This window comes from Carcharhinus amblyrhynchos, chromosome 8 (assembly GCF_965287045.1).
Source record: "Carcharhinus amblyrhynchos chromosome 8, sCarAmb.v2.hapA, whole genome shotgun sequence".
In the NCBI taxonomy this organism is placed as follows: Eukaryota; Metazoa; Chordata; class Chondrichthyes; order Carcharhiniformes; family Carcharhinidae; genus Carcharhinus; species Carcharhinus amblyrhynchos.
The window spans coordinates 126,171,959-126,195,910 of record NC_137331.1 but is presented as its reverse complement, the minus strand read 5'-3'; the positions used below and the strand labels follow the sequence as shown (position 1 = coordinate 126,195,910).

General features: G+C 47.3%; 1 protein-coding gene across 1 annotated transcript in view; it reads right to left on the bottom strand.

The window, feature by feature from the left end:
- The window catches only part of LOC145346911 (anion exchange protein 2-like), a 271,460-nt gene that overhangs the window by 59,874 nt on the left and 187,634 nt on the right, over nt 1-23,952 (bottom strand). Inside the window, 4 exon segments of the mRNA XM_080194791.1 lie at nt 8,290-8,495; nt 16,423-16,580; nt 17,218-17,447; nt 21,119-21,284. Of these exon segments, the coding sequence (XP_080050917.1) occupies nt 8,290-8,495; nt 16,423-16,580; nt 17,218-17,447; nt 21,119-21,284 (760 nt within the window).

Here is a 23,952-nt window from a genome sequence, read left to right as displayed (position 1 = left end):
GAGGAGCATAGATAGCTTAGATAGGAATAGTATAGGGGCAAAAACGAGAGGGCACAGAGATAGAAGACTAAGGCAGGTTTGAGGAGAAAGTTTTTCACTCAGAGGATGGTGGGAGTCTGGAGCTCGCTGTTTGAATGACTGTTTGAAACAGGAACTCTCCTAACGTAAGATGATAAGAACGAGGGGCAGACTAGCCCATTCGGCCCTTCAAGCCTGCTCTGCCTTTCAACATGATAATTGCTTATTATCAACATCAATATCCTGATCCTCCCGTATTGACTGATCCCTTTAGCCCCAAGAACTATATCTAATTTCTTCTTGAAATCAGACAACGTTTTGGCCTCAGCTACATTCTGTGGGAGTGAATTCCACACACTCACCACTCTCTGGGTGAAGAAATTTCTCCTCACCTCAGTTCTCAAAGGTTAACCTCTTATCCTCGTTGAATGTGTTTAAGTCACGGGTAGATAGAATTCTGATTGATAAGGGAATTAAGGGTTATGGGGAGAGAGCGGGAAAGTGGAACTGATCCACTATCAGATCAGCCATGATCTTATTGAATGGCGGGGCAGGCTCAAAGGGCTAGATGGCCTACTCCTGCTCCTATTTCTTATGTTCTTATCCTCGAACTATGACCCCTCCAGAGCTGTGGGCTGAGCACTGGAAGATGGGATTATTAAGTCAAATCTTTGTTGACCAGCAGGGACATGATGGACTGAATGGCCTCCTATGTGCTGTAAACATCAATGAATCTAGCAATTAGGATCCCAGTTTATGGCACCTGCAAAAGTGCAGCACTGCCTTACTACCGACCCTCCCTCAGCACTGACCCTCTGACAGTGCGGCGCTCCCTCAGCACTGACCCTCTGACAGTGCGGCACTCCCTCAGCACTGACCCTCTGACAGTGCGGCACTCCCTCAGCACTGACCCTCTGACAGTGCGGCACTCCCTCAGCACTGACCCTCTGACAGTGCGGCGCTCCCTCAGCACTGACCCTCTGACAGTGCGGCACTCCCTCAGCACTGACCCTCTGACAGTGCGGCACTCCCTCAGCACTGACCCTCTGACAGTGCGGCACTCCCTCAGCACTGACCCTCTGACAGTGCGGCACTCCCTCAGCACTGACCCTCTGACAGTGCGGCACTCCCTCAGCACTGACCCTCTGACAGTGCAGCACTCCCTCAGCACTGACCCTCTGACAGTGCGGCGCTCCCTCAGCACTGACCCTCTGACAGTGCGGCGCTCCCTCAGCACTGACCCTCTGACAGTGCGGCACTCCCTCAGCACTGACCCTCTGACAGTGCGGCACTCCCCCAGCACTGACCCTCTGACAGTGCGGCGCTCCCTCAGCACTGACCCTCTGACAGTGCGGCGCTCCCTCAGCACTGACCCTCTGACAGTGCGGCACTCCCTCAGCACTGACCCTCTGACAGTGCGGCACTCCCTCAGCACTGACCCTCTGACAGTGTCGCACTTGCTCAGTACTGATCCTTAGCAATGCACTGGAACGTGAGCTCAGATTTTGTGCTCAATTTCCTGACGTAGGATTTAATTCCGCGACCTGATTACTTGGAGGTGAGCGTGCTGCCCATTGAGCCACGGCTTGGTTGTAGCGCAAATTCCTGTGGCTCTCCGAGGAGACAGTACTGTCAACGTTCTGGCTCAGAGTTTGTCGTCCCGTGTTTCAAATATTGGGAGACATTGGTGTGGTGGCAATATCACGGGACTAGTTACCCAAGGGCTCAGGCTAATGGACTGGGGATATTTAATTTAAATTCAGTGAATAAAATCTGCAATATAAAACTAGTCTCAGAAATGATGACCATGAAACTATCATTGATTGTTGTAAAAACCCCATCTGGTTCACAGATGTCCTTTAGGGAAGGAAATCTGCTGTCCTTACCCAGTCTGGCATATATGCGACTCCCAGATCCACAGCAATGCGACTGAGTCTTTACTGCTGTCTCAATTCAAGGGCGTATAGGGGCGAACAACCAATGCTGCCATGCCAGCAACACCCACATCCCATGGAAGAATTAAAAGGTTGCTTGGGAATCATGGGTGACACCTCGTGTGTGCCAGCTCTCTCTGCCAGTGCCTTCCCCCACTGCCTGTATTAACACAAATTTATCCCCTTTCTCTGTATCTTCCTCGCAATTCAATTTTCCTTCAAGAATACAAAGATTCCCGCCTCAGCCACTCCCTGTTGTAAACCGCTCTGTACTCGAACAATCCTCTGCGTAAAGAATTTTCTCAAGCTTTCTCCTCGCTCTAGGTGATGATTTAAAATTGCCCCTTGTTACTGATTCCATCGCCAGAGGAAACAACAACTTCCTGCCCTGACTACACTGGAACTATATTCCACAAAACAAATGGAACTTCTCAATATCTGAACCCTTAATTTACTCTGGTTCCCCTGTGGTCTAATTTAAGTAACATTGTAGGCTTACCCTGGCTGTACCATAACTTGCATCCTTCTATAAGGTCTTCACCAGGCTGAAACATCAGTGTCTTCTCTGGAAGGTTACTACATTGACCCTGGGAATGGGCCTCACAGCACTGCTTCCAACAGGAGGCCATTGCAAGAGTGTGCTTGTGATTGACTGTAACTTTGCACATTGCCATCAGAATAACAAGCATCAATTAACCTGAGATAAGAGAGGACAGCAGCCAGGTGCAGCTCAAACACCTGAGGCTATTGTCATTGTAATGACCATTGTCTTGTGTGTCCAGTTTCAAACCCAGCAACATTCCTCGGCACATTCCAACAAAACACGCCAATATAAACACCACTTTTAATATTATATCTTCTTTCAAACCTAGCTATCCAAAACCTGGAATTCTCCCCAAGCTGGACAATTTCAGAATGTGTCACATCTCAGTCTTATTTCAGTAAAAACAAATGAAGCTACCTGGACGATCTGGCAAAGTGCTGCAAGGTCGCAGGGAAGCACCAAACAAGTCATTACCTTCATCATTTCTGAGTCAATCTATTCGCTTGCTCTGAGTGACCCACCACCCACAAGACCAGTTTGACCACAACCACCCAACCCGAAATCCAGCAACATCTGAAATCCAATTAGCCTCATTCTTGATTTTTGAGATGCTGTACATGTACTACAAAAACCTGCATTCATATAGCACCTTCAGTGTAGTCTCAAAGAATGCTAGTAAATTTGTTGGACATGGTTTCCCTTCATGAAACCATGCTGGCTCTGTTTCATCAGATTATAACTTTCCAAATGCACTGTTACTCTCTTAATAATCGATTTAATATTTTCCCAACAACTGAAGTTAGACGAACTGGCCTGTAGTTTCCTGCATTTTGCCTCCTTCACTTTTTGAACAAGGTCCCTGTTTTCTCAACCTTGTCTCTTGCCTGAGGTGTGGTGACCTTCATCAGTCTGTACCTGAACCAATCTGGGACCAGTATTCTAGCGGACAGAAATAAATAGGGTGGTCACAAGGATTTTAAACTAGCAAGTGGAGAGGAAGGGAAAGGTAAAACTACCAGGAGTACAACAGCTAGTGGGAAGCAAAGCAGCAGGTTAGCATGTGGGGAGAAGTTTCAACTGCATGGAAAATCATGAAAAACAAGTTGAAAGGAAGCAGAACACAGGATAACTTACTTATGGAGATGTTAGGATTCCAAAAAAAGGTATAAAAACTAGCATTAAGGCACTTTACCTAAATGCTTGTAGCATTCAAAACAGGGTAAATAGTTGACAGCGCAAATCTTTGTGAATATGATGAGTGGCCATTACAGAGACATGGTTGCATGTTGGTCAGAACTGGGAGTTAAATGTTCAGGGATATCAGACTGTTTGGAAGGACAGGGCACAGCTCGCACCATCTTAGATTCAAACAGAATGTAAAATTCTGTCATATTCTACTCATTCATCCCTAAAGGGTTCTTTTATAACAAGATTATTTAATTAGCCCTTTTTTGATTATATAACACCAGATCTAGGACAGCCTGTTCTCCAGTCAGTCCCTCAATATACTGCTTTAGAAAAACCATTCCTAACACGCTGCAGAAACTCAGCATCAGCACTCATTAGTTCACCCAGTCTAGATCTTGATTGAAGTCACCCTCAATTACAGTATTACCGATGCTACAGGTTTCTCTAATCTCCTGATTAATAACAGGCCCCTTACTGTTTCTTAGTTCCACTCGAACAAGTTCCATATTTTGTTCCTCTGATCTGAGATCCTCCCTTACTAATGTACTGAGCCATCCCTTATTATTAGTGTAACACCACCTCCTTTTCTTTTTTGTCTGTCTTTCCTAACCCTGGATCCCATGAGATTTGACTCTATGCAACAATCTACCATGCAGTACCTTGTCAAAGGCCAGTACTGAGGGAGTGCCACACTGTCAGAGGGTCAGTACTGAGGGAGTGCCGCACTGTCACAGGGTCAGTACTGAGGGAGTGCTGCACTGTCACAGGGTCAGTGCTGAGGGAGTGCTGCACTGTCACAGGGTCAGTGCTGAGGAAGCGCCACACTGTCTTTTGGGTGAGACATTAAAAAGAGGCCCTGTTTGCTGTCTCAGGTGGGTGTGAGAGATTACTTGGGAGGATTCTGATGAAGAGTAGGGAGCTCTCCCTGAAATCTTGGCTAATACTTATCCTCCAACATAAAGCAGTTTCTTTGTCACTATTGCAATGTTGTTTGTGGGACCCCTCTGTGCGAAAATCCCTCAACCACCAACAGTGACCACACTTCCAAAGTATTCAATACTTAACGAGTTGAAGTGCTTGGGTATAAATCACTTTGAAACATCCTGAGGCCATGCAGGGTGCTTTTTAATGCAAGTCTTTTTTCAGGCAATGCAGAGAAGGGATTGGAGTCTATTTGTATTCAGGATGCTGAATACCTGTCTGTCCTGTTTGAGCCAAAGGTTTAGAAATTTAGATACACCAGCTTCTAGGCTGATATTTTTGCTGGGAAATAAACATGAAACGAGATGACAAGTTCTGTTTGTATCAGTGACTTTTAAGTATATCGAAATGAATGGCAGCACACGTTCTCCATGGCTCATTATGCTAGCTGGGGTAAGAAGTCTCACAACACCAGGTTTAAGTCCAACAGGTTTAACTGGTAGCACGAACTTTTGGAGCGCTGCTCCTTCATCAGGTGCTAGCTTCAAACAGATAGCAAATACAGTCCGTATCCCCTCTGAAACCATCAATTACTGCTCTCAGACTGAGATCAACTGTGCACATGTCATACTCTTGTTCTGATAAAACTTGTACTAGGCTCTGATTAGACCCACCGTACACACTGTGTCAGGTCCTGATGGGGCCCCAGGGTAAATAGCATCATTGTGTGTGGTTTCATGTAGATCCTTGGTATGCAAACACCAAGCGTCACTATCTGCTGAGGGTTTTACCTGTCCCCAATGTGGTGAAGGAGGGGTCTGGCCACACTGCCGTGGATTGCTCCAAGTAATTGGACTGTGCCATACCACTGTCCTTGGAGAAAAATTTATGCAAGGAAACATGTTTGACCACAAACATAAGAAACATAAAACCATAAGAAATAGGAGCAGGAGTAGGCCATTGAGCCCCTCGAGCCTGCCCCGCCATTCAATAAGGTCATGGCTGATCTGAAGTGGCTCAGTTCCACATTCCCGCCCTCTCCCCATAACCCTTAATCCCCTTGCCTACCAAAACCTATCTACCGCGTCTTAAATATATTTAGCGAGGCAGCCTCCACCACTTCAACGGGCAGAGAATTCCAGAGATTCACCACCCTTTGAGTGAAGAAGTTCCTCCTCAACTCCGTTCTAAACCGCCCCCCCTTTATCTTGAGGCTGTGCCCTCTAGTCCATTAGACAGTGGTTTGCACGTAACTACCTAGAGGTCCTACAGGAAAAGGAGATGGCACATGGCAGATCCTGTCCGATGGTTCCAGGAGCTGACTGCCAAGTTAATTTAGCACTCATTCCCCAGGGTAAATATCACTCATTCCCCAGGGTAAATATCACACATTCCCCAGGGTAAATATCACTCATTCCCCAGGGTAAATATCACTCATTCCTCAGGGTAAATATCACTCATTCCCCAGGGTAAATATCACTCATTCCCCAGGGTAAATATCACTCATTCCTCAGGGTAAATATCACTCATTCCCCAGGGTAAATATCACTCATTCCCCAGGGTAAATATCACTCATTCCCCAGGGTAAATATCACTCATTCCCCAGGGTAAATATCACTCATTCCCCAGGGTAAATATCACTCATTCCCCAGGGTAAATATCACTCATTCCCCAGGGTAAATATCACTCATCCCCCAGGGTAAATATCACTTATTTCCCAGGGTAAATATCACTCATTCCCCAGGGTAAATATCACTCATTCCCCAGGGTAAATATCACTCATTCCCCAGGGTAAATATCACTCATTCCCCAGGGTAAATATCACTCATCCCCCAGGGTAAATATCACTTATTTCCCAGGGTAAATATCACTCATTCCCCAGGGTAAATATCACACATTCTCCAGGGTAAATATCACTCATTCCCCAGGGTAAATATCACTCATTCCCCAGGGTAAATATCACTCATTCCCCAGGGTAAATATCACACATTCTCCAGGGTAAATATTTCCCAGGGTAAATATCACTCATTTCCCAGGGTAAATATCACTCATTCCCCAGGGTAAATATCACTCATTCCCCAGGGTAAATATCACTCATTCCCCAGGGTAAATATCACTCATTCCCCAGGGTAAATATCACTCATTCCCCAGGGTAAATATCACTCATTCCCTGGGGTAAATATCACTCATTTCCCAGGGTAAATATCACTCATTCCCCAGGGTAAATATCACTCATTCCCCAGGGTAAATATCACTCATTCCCCAGGGTAAATATCACTCATTCCCCAGGGTAAATATCACTCATTCCCCAGGGTAAATATCACTCATTCCCCAGGGTAAATATCACTCATTCCCCAGGGTAAATATCACTCATTCCCCAGGGTAAATATCACTCATTCCTCAGGGTAAATATCACACATTCCCCGGGGTAAATATCACTCATTCTCCAGGGTAAATATCACTCATTTCCCAGGGTAAATATCACTCATTCCCCAGGGTAAATATCACTCATTCCCCGGGGTAAATATCACTCATTCTCCAGGGTAAATATCACTCATTTCCCAGGGTAAATATCACTCATTTCCCAGGGTAAATATCACTCATTCCTCAGGGTAAATATCACTCATTCCCCAGGGTAAATATCACTCATTCCCCAGGGTAAATATCACTCATTCTCCAGGGTAAATATCACTCATTCTCCAGGGTAAATATCACTCATTTCCCAGGGTAAATATCACTCATTCCTCAGGGTAAATATCACTCATTCCCCAAGGTAAATATCACTCATTCCCCAGGGTAAATATCACTCATTCCCTGGGGTAAATATCTCTCATTCCCCAGGGTAAATATCACTCATTCCCCAGGGTAAATATCACTCATTCCCCAGGGTAAATATCACTCATTCCCCAGGGTAAATATCACTCATTCCCCAGGGTAAATATCACTCATTCCTCAGGGTAAATATCACTCATTCCCCAGGGTAAATATCACTCATTCCCCAGGGTAAATATCACTCATTTCCCAGGGTAAATATCACTCATTTCCCAGGGTAAATATCACTCATTCCCCAGGGTAAATATCACACATTCTCCAGGGTAAATATCACTCATTCCCCAGGGTAAATATCACTCATTCCCCAGGGTAAATATCACTCATTCCCCAAGGTAAATATCACTCATTCCCCAGGGTAAATATCACTCATTCCCCAGGGTAAATATCACTCATTTCCCAGGGTAAATATCACTCATTCTCCAGGGTAAATATCACTCATTTCCCAGGGTAAATATCACTCATTCCTCAGGGTAAATATCACTCATTCCCCAAGGTAAATATCACTCATTCCCCAGGGTAAATATCACTCATTCCCCAGGGTAAATATCACTCATTCCTCAGGGTAAATATCACTCATTCCCCAAGGTAAATATCACTCATTCCCCAGGGTAAATATCACTCATTCCTCAGGGTAAATATCACTCATTCCTCAGGGTAAATATCACTCATTCCCTGGGGTAAATATCACTCATTCCCCAGAGTAAATACAACACATTCTGTGGGTTAAATGTCACTCATTACCAGTGTTAATACCACCCATTCTCTGGCAGCGAATGCCACCCGCTCCTCAGGGGGTGAGCGGCACTCAGAACTCGAAGAGACTGCCTTTCAGACCGTGCCAGCACCACTTACTTTTCATGTAGTCCAGGTCAGCCACTGCCAGCATCTCTGCCTCCAGCTCGTCCGTTGGTATTTTCTGGAATTTGGCCTCATCCACTGTGGTTTGGCTCCCAATCCTCCGCCTCTCCTTCAAGTCATAACTGCTGCGATGCGCCAGAGGTGTCTTCATTAAGGCACGATTCTCCTCCAGAACACTGGGGGCACTAGCTGTAGCACTTCTGGGAACACACGTTGGAGATATAAAGTCAATAGCTCTATTAAAAAGCATTTAGATAGTCACATGGGTACGATGGGTATAGAGGGATATGGGCCAAATGCGGGCAATTGGGATTAGCTTCAGAGTTTAATAAGAAAGGGTGGCATGGACAAGTTGGGCCGAAGGGCCTGTTTCCATGTTGTAAACATCTATGACTATGATAGAGAATAAAGTTCAGGGGAAGGGGACACTTCCAGTATATTACAGCTAGGCTGTTTAGCAGTGATGTCAGGAAGTGTTTCTCACACAAAGGGGAATGGAATTTGAAACTGGTGCCCCCAAAAAAAGCTGTTGCCAAAGGTGGAAATTTCTCAGTGGAGTTTGAGAGATTTGTCAGAATATTAAAGGCAAGGGAACCATGATGAAGGAGATTCCAATCAGGCATGATCTAACTGATGGTATAACATGTTCTATGTTCTAACACTCTTTTACACCCTACATTCTCTCTACGGACAGCTATTAGCAGTCTTTTCCCCTAGTTTCTCTGGCCGTGACTCATCTTTCATTCCCTCTCCCTGCAGTATAAATACCTCCCACTTTCTATGCCTTTTAGCTTTGACAAAGGGTCATCTGGACTCAAAACATCAGTTTTTTTATCTCCTTACAGATGCTACCAAACCTGCTGAGATTTTCCAACATTTGGTCTAACTGGCTGAAGAGCCTCTTTGTGTTCCTATGCTCTTTCCTAACCGCACTATGTGTGGCCTACTCCACAGGATTGCAGAGGTTAAAGGAGGAAGCTCATCATCACCATCTCAATGTAACTGGGCTACAAATGGTGGCCCTGGCAGAGTCATCTACACAGTGTGGGGTTGGAGTCATAAGTCCAGACAGGTTCCCTTCTCTGAAGGGTATCAGTTACTCAATGGTTTTCATGGTGATTTTCTTTCCTGTAGCCAGATCACAAATTAGCCAACTGATTCAGTTTCACAATGCCCTGGTAAATGTCCCAAAGCACATCATTAATGAATATTGAGCCAAAGGAGATATTGTGAGAGCTGGTCAGAGATGGACTTTAAAAGGAGGAACAGGTTGTGGAGAAGAGGAAGTATTTAAAAAGGGGAGCCCAGAACGTGAGGCTGAAAACAGGCAGCGGGACAGAGCGAGGGATAGACTGGCCAACTGCCAGACTCAGGGTAACGGAGAGTTCTGGGAGGGAGGAGGAGTTGAAGGCTAGAGGAACTTAGATGGAAAGTGGTGAGGTCATAAATAGATTGAAAACAAAGGTGAGAATTTTCAATTTGAATCCGATGTATTTTAGCAAGTTGCCAGGTGAAGGCGCAGCAGAGTTTTGAATGAAGTAAAGTTTACACAGGATGGAAGTGGGAATCCAAAACTAGAGCACTGAAATAGTCAAATCTGGAATTTCTAACGGTGTGGATAAGCTGAAACATTAGCAGTAGTAGGAAGGGAATCCCAGTATTTTGCCAATCTCACCAGGATCCCATAAGGGTCCAGTGACAGGCTCCAGGTTTGCTCCAGGCATTGGATGGGGAACAAGGCAGGTCCTGTCCCAATGACTGCTGCCCTAAAGGAAACTGATCTTTCTCTACACCCTAGCTATGACCGTAACACTACATTCTGCACTCCTTCGTCTCCTTCTCTATGAATGGCATGCTTTGTCTCTATAGCCTGCAAGAAGCAATACTTTTCACTGTATGTTAATACATGTGACAATAATAAATCAAATCAAATCAAAATGGATTTTCTTAACCATTGATAAGATGTGGCTATCATTGCCAAGGCCAGCATTTATTGCTCATCCAAAATTGCCCTTGAGAAGGTGGTGGTGTGGTGCCTTCTTGAACAATTTCATTCCATGTGGTGTAGGTACACTCATAGTGCTGTTAGGGAGGGAGTTCCAGGAATTTGACTGAGTGATAGTGCAGGAAGGGCAATATAACTCTAAGTCAGGATGGTGACTGACTTGGAGGGGAACTTGCAGGTGGTGGTGTTCCCAGGTCTTTTTAGATAGTACAGGTCTCGGGTTTGGAAGTTGCTGTTGAAGGAACTTTGGTGAGTTCCTGCAGCGCATCTTGTAGATGGTTCACACGGCTGCCACTGTGAGTTGATCGTGAATGGACTGAATGTTTATGAAAGGAAGCAATCAATTGGGCTGCTTTGTCCTGGATGGTGTCGAGCTTCTTGAGTGCTGTTGGAGCTGCACCCATCCAGGCAAGTGGGGAATATTCCATCACACTCCTAACTTGTGCCTTATAGATGGTGGACAGGCTTGGGGAGTCAAGAGATGAGTTACTCATCACAGTATTCCTAGCCTCTGACCTGCTCTTGCAGGAAGTTTCTGTCCAGTGGTCACTCAGGATGTTGGTATGGGATTTAGAGATGGTAATGCCATTGAATAATCAAAAGGAGGCGGTGATTGTGTGGTGTGAATGTTACTTTCCACTTATCTGCCCAAGCCTGAATTCAGGTCTTCCTGTATGTATTGTGTAGCGGAACTGCGAACGGTGTTGAACTCTGCACAATCATCACTAAACATCCTCATTTCTGGAAGGAAGGTCATTGGTGAAGCAGCTGAAAATGGTTGGCTCTTGGACACTGCTCTGAGGAATCCTACAGTGACATCCTTGGGCTGAGGTGTTTGACCTCCAAGAACCACAAGCATCTTCCTTTGTAACAGGTACAACTCCAACCAGTTGAGAATTTTCACCCTGATTCCCAGTGGCTTGAGTTTTAATCCGGTTCCTTAATGGCACACTGGGTCAAATACTCCCGTCATATAAGAACATAAGAAATAGGAGCAGGAGTAGGCCATCTAGCCCTTCGAGCCTGCCCCGCCATTCAATAAGATCATGGCTGATCTGTCGTGGCTCAGTTCCACTTTCCCGCCCTCTCCCCATAACCCTTAATCCCCTCTCTTATCAAGAACCCATCAACCCGCGTCTTAAAAATATTTAGCGAGGCAGCCTCCACCACTTCAACGGGCAGAGAATTCCAGAGATTCACCACCCTTTGAGTGAAGTTGTTCCTCCTCAACTCCGTTCTAAACCGCCTCCCCTTTATCTTGAGGCTGTGCCCCCTAGTCCTACTGTCTTTTTTGAGCGGGAAGAGTCTCTCCACCTCTATCCTATCCATCCCATTCATCATCTTATACATCTCAATGAGATCTCCCCTCATTCTTCTAAACTCTAACGAGTACAAGCCTAGTTTATTCAGCCTCTCCTCATAGCTCAACCCCCTCAACTCCGGTATCAGCCTAGTAAACCTCCTCTGCACTCCCTCCAAGGCCAAAATATCCTTGCGCAGGTGCGGCGCCCAAAACTGCACACAGCACTCCAGCTGCGGCCTCACCAATGCCCGATACAGCTGCAGCAAGACCTCCCTACTTTTATATTCAATCCCCCTCGCTATGAAGGCCAGCATTCCATTCGCCTTCCTGACCACCTGCTGCACCTGCAAGCTGGGTTTTTGCGACTCATGCACAAGGACCCCGAGGTCCCTCTGCACCGTCGCCTGCTGCAGTTTTTCACCACGTAAGTAATAGTCCTTCCTACCATTCTTCCTACCAAAGTGGACCACCTCACACTTGCCAACATTAAATTCCATTTGCCATTTCCTGGCCCATTCGCCCAGCCTATCTAGATCCTTCTGCAGACTCTCCACACCCTCCGCACAATTTGCCTTTCCCCCAATCTTGGTGTCATCAGCAAATTTCGACACCCTACACTCGGTTCCCTCCTCCAGATCATCTATATAAATGGTAGATAGCTGAGGCCCCAGCACCGACCCCTGGGGCACCCCACTAGTCACCATCCGCCAATCCGAATAGCACCCATTGACCCCCACTCTCTGCCTCCTATTTGACAACCAATCCTCTGTCCACGCTAACACCATATTGGGGTAGTCACTCTCACCTCACCTTTGGTGGAAGGGATGAGTGTCTCTGGTGGCAGGGGATCAAACCATGCTCTTGTGTTACTGTCTGTCCAAGCAATACATGAAGGGGGAAAGAGTAGCAGAGTGTGGGCATGGGTTCAAATCCCATCTGCACAGCCGGTGGATTTTAGTTTTATTTTTATTTGTTACCGTCGCTGGCTGGGACGGTATTTATTGCCCATCCCTGAGGGAATTTTTTTTTTGAAGAGTCATCCACCTCACGTGTAGGCCAGATTGGGTAAGGACGGCAGATTTCCTTTCCACTTTCCACAGACACTAGTGGATCAGATGGGATCGAATGGCAATTGATAGTGGCTTCATGGTCATCCAGATTTTTACCGAATTCAAGTTTCACCATCTGCCATGATGGGATTTGAACCCAGGTTCCCAGAACATTATCCTGGGTCTCTGGATTACTAGTCCTGTGACAATACCACCATGCCACTGCCTCCTCAACAATTAATAAATCTGGAATTGAAAACTAGTCTCAGTAATGGTGACAGTGAAACTATCGTTGATTGCTGGCTTCATTCAGGCTTGGGCAGTTAAGTGGAAAGTAACATTCACACCACACAATCACCGCCTCCTTTTCATTATTCAATGGCATTACCATCTCTAAATCCCATACCAACATCCTGAGTGACCACTGGATGGAAACTTCCTGCAAGAGCAGGTCAGAGGCTAGGAATACTGTGATGAGTAACTCATCTCTTGACTCCCCAAGCCTGTCCACCATCTACAAGGCACAAGTTAGGAGTGTGATGGAATATTCCCCACTTGCCTGGATGGGTGCAGCTCCAACAGCACTCAAGAAGCTCGACACCATCCAGGGCAAAGCAGCCCAATTGATTGCTTCCTTTCATAAACATTCAGTCCATTCACGATCAACTCACAGTGGCAGCCGTGTGAACCATCTACAAGATGCGCTGCAGGAACTCACCAAAGTTCCTTCAACAGCAACTTCCAAACCCGAGACCTGTACTATCTAAAAAGACCTGGGAACACCACCACCTGCAAGTTCCCCTCCAAGTCAGTCACCATCCTGACTTAGAGTTATATTGCCCTTCCTGCACTGTCGCTCAAAAAAAACCCATCTGGTTCACTAATCTCCTTTAGGGAAGGAAATCTGCCATCTTTACCCAGTCTGACCTACATTTAACTTCAGATCCACAGCAACGTGGTTGAATCTTAACTGCCCTCTGAGATAGCTTAGCAAACCACTCAGTTCAGGGGCAATTAGGGGTGGACAATAAATGCTGACCCTATCAGTGACACTCAGGGCCAATAAAAGAATAAATAAAACACTGATGTGGACAGGCTGACAGAGCATTGCCACTGGATGGGGAGGTGTGCTTAGATAATAAACCTGTCTGCCTGAGGGTGAACATCTCACAGAGATGAGAGGGGGCAGAGAGACAGACAGAGACACAGCTTGAAGACGTTTTCTTGCTTTTTACTGGGAGTTGGGATGAAGCTGTGAGAAACAGGCTGATTTACGAGAACAGATCTGACATAGTGTCCAGAATGAATACACTGTCATAGCCCACACCTTTCAGAGTGCCTGACTGACGGCACTCGGACAGCAGCTGGGGAGGTTGTTACTGCCACCCCCTACATCACCAGACATGGGAACAAAACGGAGCCCCTGCCCTACCCTCAGGTGCTGACGATCGGAATCTGCTGATGTTGAAGTGATTGTGGCAGCTCCGAGGGAAATGTCTCACTTGTTGCACCGTTCATTGTCCTGGTGAGACTTTAGAACTGTCACTGCTGGGGAAGGAGGGGCAGAGGAAGGGAAGAGGGAAAAGAGAGGGGTCGGAGAGAAAGCAGATAGTGGAGAGTGCACAGACGGACAGAAAGGAGGTGGATGGGGAGCCGGGGAACCGGGAAGCGGGGTGGGGGGTGGTTGGAGAGAGAGAGAAGAGAGAGAGAGACAGGAAGAGGAGAGATGGGGAAAGAGGGGATGGGAGTGGTGAGTGGGTGGGAAGAAGGGATTGAGGGAGGAAGGGTAGCAGAGCGGGGTTGGAAGGAGGGTGAGGAAAGCAGTGAATCAGTGTTCAGATTCGTATAGGAACGATGGGAAGTGGAGTTAGAATGATGGAGCAAATTCAGCTCATCCTGCCCAAGCCCTTTCTTAGAAAGATCCAGCCAGTTAGTCCCACTTCCCCACGGCATTGCCTTGCAAATTTCTCCTTCTCAGGTTTTTCTCCAGTTCCTGAACAAATCAGCTTCCGTTTCCCTTCTGGCACTGCATTCCAGTTCAAAACACTCAACGATTCAAAACAATTCTCATGTCTCCTCTGCTTCTGTTACCAATCAGCTTTTCTAGATTCCACCATCTGGTCCCGTCCCCAGCACAAGCCACAATCTGCTTTCCCCTGTCAGACAGGCAGCTTGTTGGCAGGGAAGGTGCAGGACAATTTAAACCATCCTTCGACCAAACTGAGCTCCTTATGATCAAAGTGCTGCAGGCCCCCAACACCACACAGGGTGGAGGAGGTAGCATTGTGATATTGTCACTGGACTAGCAATCCAGAGAGTTAGGGCAATCCTGCGGGGACTCGGGTTCAAATCCCAACAGGTCAGGAGGTGAAATCTGAATTGAGTAAAATGACCATAAGTTGTCCTTCCCTGGTCCAGCCTAGATGTGACTCCAGGTCCACTACGATGTGGCTGCAGTGGGGGGTGGGTAACAAATGCTGGCACAACCAGGGACACCCACATCCCGAGAAGTCTTCAAAATTTCCAAAGCCAGGGCAGTGTCTGAAGGCATTCAACTGGGACACGGAACACATCCTAAACCCAGTGCAACTGACCAGCTAAAAGCCCTGTACACAAGCAAACAAAACCCATACAGACCAACACACAGGCCTCACACCTCCTGTGCTCACCAGCACTCAGGCCTCACGCCTCCTGTAGAGACCAACACACAGGCCTCATGCGTCCTGTACACACCAACACACAGGCCTCATGCGTCCTGTACACACCAACACACAGGCCTCATGTGTCCTGTACACACCAACACACAGGCCTCATGCAACAGATGTGTCGAGTATAGGGCTAACGGGAGGACTTTGAATAGTGTGGATGAACAGAGGGATCTAGGTGTATGTGTACATAGATCCCTGAAAGTTGGGAATCAAGTAGATAAGGTTGTTAAGAAGGCGTACGGTGTCTTGGCGTTTATTGGTAGGGGGATTGAATTTAGGAGTCGCAGCGTCATGTTGCAACTGTACACTACTCTAGTGCGGCCGCACTTGGGAGTACTGTGTGCAGTTCTGGTCCCCGCATTACAAGAAGGATGTGGAGGCGTTGGAGAAGTTGCAGAGGAGGTTTACTAGGATGTTGCCTGGTATGGAGGGGAGGTCCTATGGGGAGAGACTGAGGGATTTAGGGTTGTTTTCGTTGGAAAGAAGGCGGCTAAGAGGGGATCTTATTGAAACATATAAGATGATTAGAGGTTTAGATAGGGTGGATAGTGATAGCCTTTTTCCTCGGATGGAGAAAGCTAGCACGAGGGGGCATGGCTTTAAATTAAGGGGGGGTAGCTACAGGACGGATGTCAGGGGTAGGTTCTTTACCCAGCGGGTGGTGAGGGATTGGAATGCCCTGCCTGCTGCAGTTGTAAATGCGTCTAGTTTGGGGGCGTTTAAGAGATCTCTGGATAGGTTTATGGACGAAAAGGGATTGGTATAGGCTAGTGGGTCATTGTTTTTGTAACTGGTCGGCGCAACATCGTGGGCCGAAGGGCCTGTTCTGCGCTGTAATGTTCTATGTTCATGCGTCCTGTACACACCAACACACAGGCCTCATGCGTCCTGTACACACCAACACACAGGCCTCAGGCCTCCTGTACACTTTGACATTAGTAAAGGTGTATTATGAGCTGTGGATCTGATTTCACATCAGCACCACAGGGTCCGAGTGTATCTGCACCCCGACAGGGAGTGGTGTTCAGGACAAACCCAAACGGTTGTGATCACGGCACTTACATCGGTGAGGTGTGTTCGTTTCTTTTGGCGGGTTTGCTGCTCTGATTGCCTGTTCCTGGTTTGATGAGGATAGGCGGTGCATCTTGATGCTTTGGGCTATGTTCAGGTGGGTTTGGAAGGGCGGAGCTGCTCTCAGACTCCTCATCAGACACAAAGAACTGCAAGAGAAGAGGAGAAAAGCATCAACACTGAACCAAGAGTCGTCAAGGACAGAGGCCTGCCGACCGAGGTGAACTTTCCATCTTCATTCAAACCCTGCTCAGCGACAGAGTCCAGTATCTCAGACACTCTGCTCATTCTACCCCTCCTTAACTCAGAGTGACTCAGAAATGTACAGCATAAAAGGGGGCCATTCAGCCTATGATGTCTATGGTGTCGGAACCCAGTTGCATTGGGCTCTGACACTAGAGTTAAGTTGAATTGACTCTGGTGTCATCACCCTGCCAGGCTGCGCAATCCAAATCACAAAAACTCACTGCATTAAAAATTCTCCTCTTGTGATTCCTTTGCCAGTTATCTGAAATCTCTGGTTACCGACCCTCCTGTCAACAGAAACACTTTTTCTCTTTATTTACTTTATCGAAACCCTTTACGATTTTGAACACCTCTTTTAAAGTTCCCCATAACTTTCCCTACTCCAAAAAGAATAATCCTCAATCCTCCAGTCTCTCTACATAACAGGATTCTACCTTGCTGCCTGCTTGTGATCAGCACACAGCCACCCTGGACCTGGGACCCTCATGAACGGTGAGGCCCAGAACCTTTCCTGTCCCTGCTCAGTCCTGCGGTTCTCACCTGAACGTCACGTGTGGCATCCGAGTGGGTGGCTTCCTCTGTGGAGCCTCTTCTCTCCTGCGCTCCGTCAGTCTGCTCCTCCTCTTCATCACCTTCCTCTATGGTGGGAGCACCAATCGGAGAAGAGACCGTCTTTTTGCTCTTCTTCTGGCCCCCTTTCTTTCTCCGTCCTTCCGACGGCAAGTGCGTGGAAAGCGGGTGGTGAGTGTGAAGGGAGGAATGGCGATGGTCTTTTGAAAGAGGAGGGAGAGAGATTAAGATCAAACAAAAATACAAAGAAAGGCTTTCACTTATATCAATATATTAATATTTCATTTATATAGTGTGGATGAACAGAGGGATCTAGGTGTATGTGTACATAGATCCCTGAAAGTTGGGAATCAAGTAGATAAGGTTGTTAAGAAGGCATACGGTGTCTTGGCGTTTATTGGTAGGGGGATTGAATTTAGGAGTCGCAGCGTCATGTTGCAACTGTACACAACTCTGGTGCGGCCGCACTTGGAGTACTGTGTGCAGTTCTGGTCCCCACATTACAGGAAGGATGTGGAGGCTTTGGAGAGGGTGCAGAGGAGGTTTACCAGGATGTTGCCTGGTATGGAGGGGAGGTCCTATGAGGAGAGACTGAGGGATTTGAGGTTGTTTTCACTGGAAAGAAGGCGGCTAAGAGGGGACCTTATTGAAACATACAAGATGATTAGAGGTTTAGATAGGGTGGACAGTGATAGCCTTTTTCCTCGGATGGAGAAAGCTAGCACGAGGGGGCATGGCTTTAAATTAAGGGGGGGTAGTTATAGGACGGATGTCAGGGGTAGGTTCTTTACCCAGAGGGTGGTGAGGGATTGGAATACCCTGCCTGCTGCGGTTGTAAATGCGCCTAGTTTGGGGGCGTTTAAGAGATCCGTGGATAGGTTTATGGACGAAAAGGGATTGGTTTAGGTTAGAGGGTCATTGTTTTTTAACTGGTCGGTGCAACATCGTGGGCCGAAGGGCCTGTTCTGCGCTGTAATGTTCTATGTTCTATAGCACCTTATACATCATCTGGATCCATTCATCCCCAATTAATAATGTGATGTAAGAAAAGCACCAGGAAAATTGTGCACAGGAAGATCCCACAAACAGTAATATGACAGTGATATTGGTTGAGGGAGACTATCAGCCAGGTCACAAGGGAGAACTCACACGCTCTTCATCAAATAGCACATTGATCTTTGATGCCCACCTGAGGGGCAGATGAGGCCTCAGTTTAACACCTCTGACAATGCAGCACTCTCTCAGTACTGACCCTCTGAAAGTGCGGCACTCCCTCAGTACTGACCCTCTGACAGTGTGGCACTCCCTCAGCACTAACTCTCTGACAGTGCGGCACTCCCTCAGCACTGACTCTCTGACAGTGCGGCACTCCCTCAGCACTGACCCTCTGACAGTGCAGCACTCCCTCAGCACTGACCCTCTGACAGTGCGGCACTCCCTCAGCACTGACCCTCTGACAGTGCGGCGCTCCCTCAGCACTGACCCTCTGACAGTGCAGCACTCCCTCAGCACTGACTCTCTGACAGTGCGGCACTCCCTCAGCACTGACTCTCTGACAGTGCGGCACTCCCTCAGTACTGACTCTCTGACAGTGCGGCACTCGCTCAGCACTGACCCTCTGACAGTGCGGCACTCCCTCAGCACTGACCCTCTGACAGTGCGGCACTCCCTCAGCACTGACCCTCTGACAGTGCGGCACTCCCTCAGCACTGACCCTCTGACAGTGCGGCACTCCCTCAGCACTGACCCTCTGACAGTGCGGCACTCCCTCAGCACTGACCCTCTGACAGTGCGGCACTCCTTCAGCACTGACCCTCCCTCAGCACACAACAACCTGCATTTCTATAGTTTCACATGAGTATTATAAACAAAGTTTAACACGTAATCACTAAAGGATTCAGAATAAGTGACCAAAAACTTGGTCAAAGAGGAAGGTTTAAAGGAGTGTTGTTTGAGCGAAGGGAGAGAACTCCAGATCTTACAGTCTTTGTGTGGACACTGCTTCCAAAGTCCCCCTGGTCAGTGGTCAGTGATCAGTGCTGGGATCTTTACGTTTGTAAAATATATAAATGATTTGGAGAAAAACGTAACTGATTTGATTTGTAAGTTTGCAGACAATACAAAGATTGGTGGATTTGCAGATAGCGATGAAAATCATCAGAGGATACAGCAGGATATAGATTGTTTGGAGACTTGGGCGGAGAGATGGCAGATGGAATTTAATCCGGACAAATGTGAGGTAATGCATTTTGAAAGGTCTAATACAGATAGGAAATATACAGTAAATGGCAGAACCCTTCAGAGTATTGATAGGCAAAGGGATCTGGGTGTACAGGTACACAGGTCACTGAAAGTGGCAATGCAGGTGGAGAAGGTAGTCAAGAAGGCATACGGCATGCTTGCCTTCATTGGCCGGGAGAACTGCGTTTAAAAATTGGCAGGTCATGTTGCAGCTTTATAGAACCTTAGTGAGGCTGCACTTGGAATATAGTGTTCAATTCTAGTCACCCACACTACCAGAAGGATGTGGAGGCTTTGGAGAGGGTACAGAAAAGATTTACCAGGATGTTGCCTGGTATGGAGGGCATTAGCTATGAGGAGAGGTTGGAGAAACTTGGTTTGTTCTCACTGGAACGACGGAGGTTGAGGGGAGACCTGATAGAAATCTACAAGATTATGAGAGACATGGACAGAGTGGATAGTCAGAAGCATTTTCCCAGGGTGGAAGAGTCAATTACTAGGGAGCGTGGGTTTAAGGTGCGAAGGGCAAGGTTCAAAGGAGATGCACAAGGCAGAATTTCTCCAAAGAAGGTGGTGGGCATCTGGAACTCATTGCTGGGGGAGGTAGTGGAAGCGGATACGGTAGTGACTTTTAAGGGGCATCTCGACAAATACATGAATAGGAGTAGAGGGATATGGTCCCTGGAAGGGTGTTAATTCAGTCGAGTAGCATGTTTGGTGCAGACTTGGGGGGCCGAAGGGCCTGTTCCTGTGCTGTAAGTTTCTTTGTTCTTTGTCAAACAGTCTAACACACACACTCAAGCAACATACACCAATGAAGGCAAGAGACCAGAGTGTGTGCTAAGACACTGATACATACCCAGTGGAATGTCTGCTTCTTCCAGAACAAGAGAAAACTAATCACCTTCTCCATCCATTGATATGGCTCGTGCAATTCTGTTTCTGATCAATGATAACCCAGCATTTTGATAATGGGGGATTCAGTGATGGTAATGCCATAGAATGGGCATGGGGTGGTGGTTAGATTCTCTCTTATTGGTGATGGTCATTGCCTGGCGTTTGTGTGGTGCAAATGTTATTTTGCCACTTGTCAGCCCAAGCCTGGATATTGTCCAGATCTTGATGCATTTGAACATGGACTGTTTCAGTATCTGAGGAGTCGCAAATAGTGCTGCACATTATGCAATCATTGACGAACATCTCCCCTTCTGACCTTATGACGGAGGGAAGGTCATAGATGAAGCAGCTGAAGATTGCTGGGTCTCGGACACTACCCTGAGGGACTCCTGCAGAGATGTCTTCGAGCTGAGATAATTGACCTCCAACCACCACAACCCTCTTCCAATGTAGTGTCTAAGTAGCGGAGAGTTCCTCTCCGAATCCATTAAGACTCCAGTTTTGCCAGGGCTGCTTGATGCCATGGTATCCTTGACACACACACAGACACACACACACACCCCCCGCCCCAAAGTGCTCCACTGTTTCTGGCACTTCCTCATTCAGCTAGTACACAGTTCATTCCTTCTTGGTCTGTTATTGATCTCTGCATCTTATTCTCAGGCTAGTTCATTGCACCATCCTGTCATTCAAAGTAAAACGATGGAGCAGTTTAAAAAACACACAAACTCACATTCAAAATCTGCCTCATCGAAGGTGCGGCGGACTTCGTCCACATTCCGGCTGGGTGCATCATGTAGCAGATCATCAAATCTCTCAACTCCCCAAGTCTTGTTTAGGTCATCCTCATCCTCATCTTCAATCTTCGGTGATGATGGAGGAAGCACCTCCTGGTCCGACTGCAAAAGAACAAAAACAACCGTTTTATGGACGCTTACAACTGGCTGTTTCCTCTGGAGGTGCCCAAAGCAGGTTGTGAAAAGGGTTGATTCTGAGAAAGAGCAGTGCTTGTTTGAAGCCTCACTAGCTCATTGCACTGTCAAGATCCGGTCTCATGAGAGGCAGCTGCCGTTCAGTCCCTTCCTCCTGAGTATCAGGTCTCATCGCCATACACAATCCCAGTCACACCCAGTTTATATCACAATTTGTAGAATCATTTAGCCCATCATGTAAGAACATAAGAACATAAGAAATAGGAGCAGGAATAGGCCATCTAGCCCTTCGAGCCTGCCCCGCCATTCAATAAGATCATGGCTGATCTGAAGTGGATCAGTTCCACTTTCCCGCTTTCTCCCCATAACCCTTAATTCCCTTGTCTGTCAAAAACCTATCTACCCGTGACTTAAATATATTTAGCGAGGTAGCCCCCACTACTTCAACGGGCAGAGAATTCCAGAGATTCACCACCCTTTGAGTGAAGAAGTTCCTCCTCAACTCCAATCTAAACTGCCCCCTCTTATCCTGAGGCTGTGCCCTCTAGTCCTGCTGTCCTTTCTAAGCGGGAAGAATCTCTCTACCTCTACCCTATCCATCCCCTTCATTATCTTATACGTCTCTATAAGATCCTCCCTCATCCGTCTAAACTCCAACAAGTACAGACCCAGTCTATTTAGTCTCTCTTCATAGTCCAACCCCCTCATCTCCGGTATCAGCCTAGTGAACCTCCTCTGCACTCCCTCCAAGGCCATGTCTGTGCTAGCTCTTTGACAGAGGCATCCAGGTAGCACCCTGCACCTTCCTCATAGCTCTATAAATGTCTCTAATTCAAACATGTCAATGAGATGCAGGATATTGTGGCTGACTTATTCGCCTACCCAGAGGTGCTAAGGTCAGTTTTAGTGTCCTGACTGAAGCCTGAGTCACCAGGGACCCACAGCTCACCATCACCTCCTCATGAACAAGTTTTTAAAAGATTAATTTGTGGGGTGTGGGTGTCGCTGGCTGGGCCAGCACTTATTGCCTGTCCCTACTTGTCCTTGAATGGAGGTGCTTGCTTGGCCATTTCAGAGGGCAGCTGAGAGTCACCCACATTGCTGTAGCTCTGGAGTCACACGTAGACCAGACCAGGTAATTCCTTACAGAAGGTGGTAGTGAACCCCCTTGTTTGAACTGCTGCAGTCCGTGTAGTGTTGGTTCCCCCACAGTGCAGCCAGGGAGGGGGTTATGAGCCAGCGGAGGTGAAACCACTGTGATGGGCAACACCCACATCCCACAAAAAGAATAAAAGAAAACTGAGAGGCCTGGTTCACAGCAATCCTCACTGAGTCCACAGGTAGATTTCATAAAGCCATCTCAACAGATAGCTGGGCATTAAACTAATTAAAGGATATGGGGGTAGGTTTTTAAAATTATTTGTTCACGTGGGAGTCGCTGGCTGAACCAACACTTATTGCCTATCCCTGAGGATGCTGCGAATTTGGAGTCACATATAGGCCAGACCAGGTAAGGACTGCAGATTTCCTTCCCTAAAGGACATTAGTGAACCCAATGGGTTTTACGACAATCAACAATGGGTTCATGGTCATCCTTAGACTTTTGATTCCAGATTTTTGTTTAATTCAGATGTCACCATCTGCTGTAGCAGGATTCGAACCCGGGTCCCCGGAGCACTGTCCTGGATTTCTGGATTACTAGTCCAGTGACAGTACCACCAAGCTTGGGCCTTGACACATTCACTAATGGTGCAGCAATCAACTCCCACCACCACTGATACATAGTGCCAGTCGTCATCTACAAGATGGTAGGCACGACAGCACAGTGGTTAGCACTGCTGCCTCACAGCGCCAGGGATCCGGTTCAATTCCCGCTTGGGTCACTGTCTGTGTGGAGTTTGCACGTTCTCCCTGTGTCTGTGTGGGTTTCCTCCGGGTGGTCCAGTTTCCTCCCACAGTCCAAAGATTTGTAGATTAGATTGAATGGCCATGCTAAATTGCCCTTTAGTGCAGGGGGACTAGCTAGGGTAAATGGAAGAATGGTAGGAAGGACTATTACTTACGGGGCGAAAAACTGCAGCAGGCGACGGTGCAGAGGGACCTCGGGGTCCTTGTGCATGAGTCGCAAAAACCCAGCTTGCAGGTGCAGCAGGTGGTCAGGAAGGCGAATGGGATGCTGGCCTTCATAGCGAGGGGGATTGAATATAAAAGTAGGGAGGTCTTGCTGCAGCTGCATAGGGCATTGGTGAGGCCGCAGCTGGAGTACTGTGCGCAGTTTTGGGCGCCGCACCTGCGCAAAGATATTTTGGCCTTGGAGGGAGTGCAGAGGAGGTTTACTAGGCTGATACCGGAGTTGAGGGGGTTGAGCTATGAGGAGAGGCTGAATAAACTAGGCTTGTACTCGTTAGAGTTTAGAAGAATGAGGGGAGATCTCATTGAGACGTATAAGATGATGAATGGGATGGATAGGATAGAGGTGGAGAGACTCTTCCCGCTCAAAAAAGACAGTAGGACTAGGGGGCACAGCCTCAAGATAAAAGGGGGGCGGTTTAGAACGGAGTTGAGGAGGAACTTCTTCACTCAAAGGGTGGTGAATCTCTGGAATTCTCTGCCCGTTGAAGTGGTGGAGGCTGCC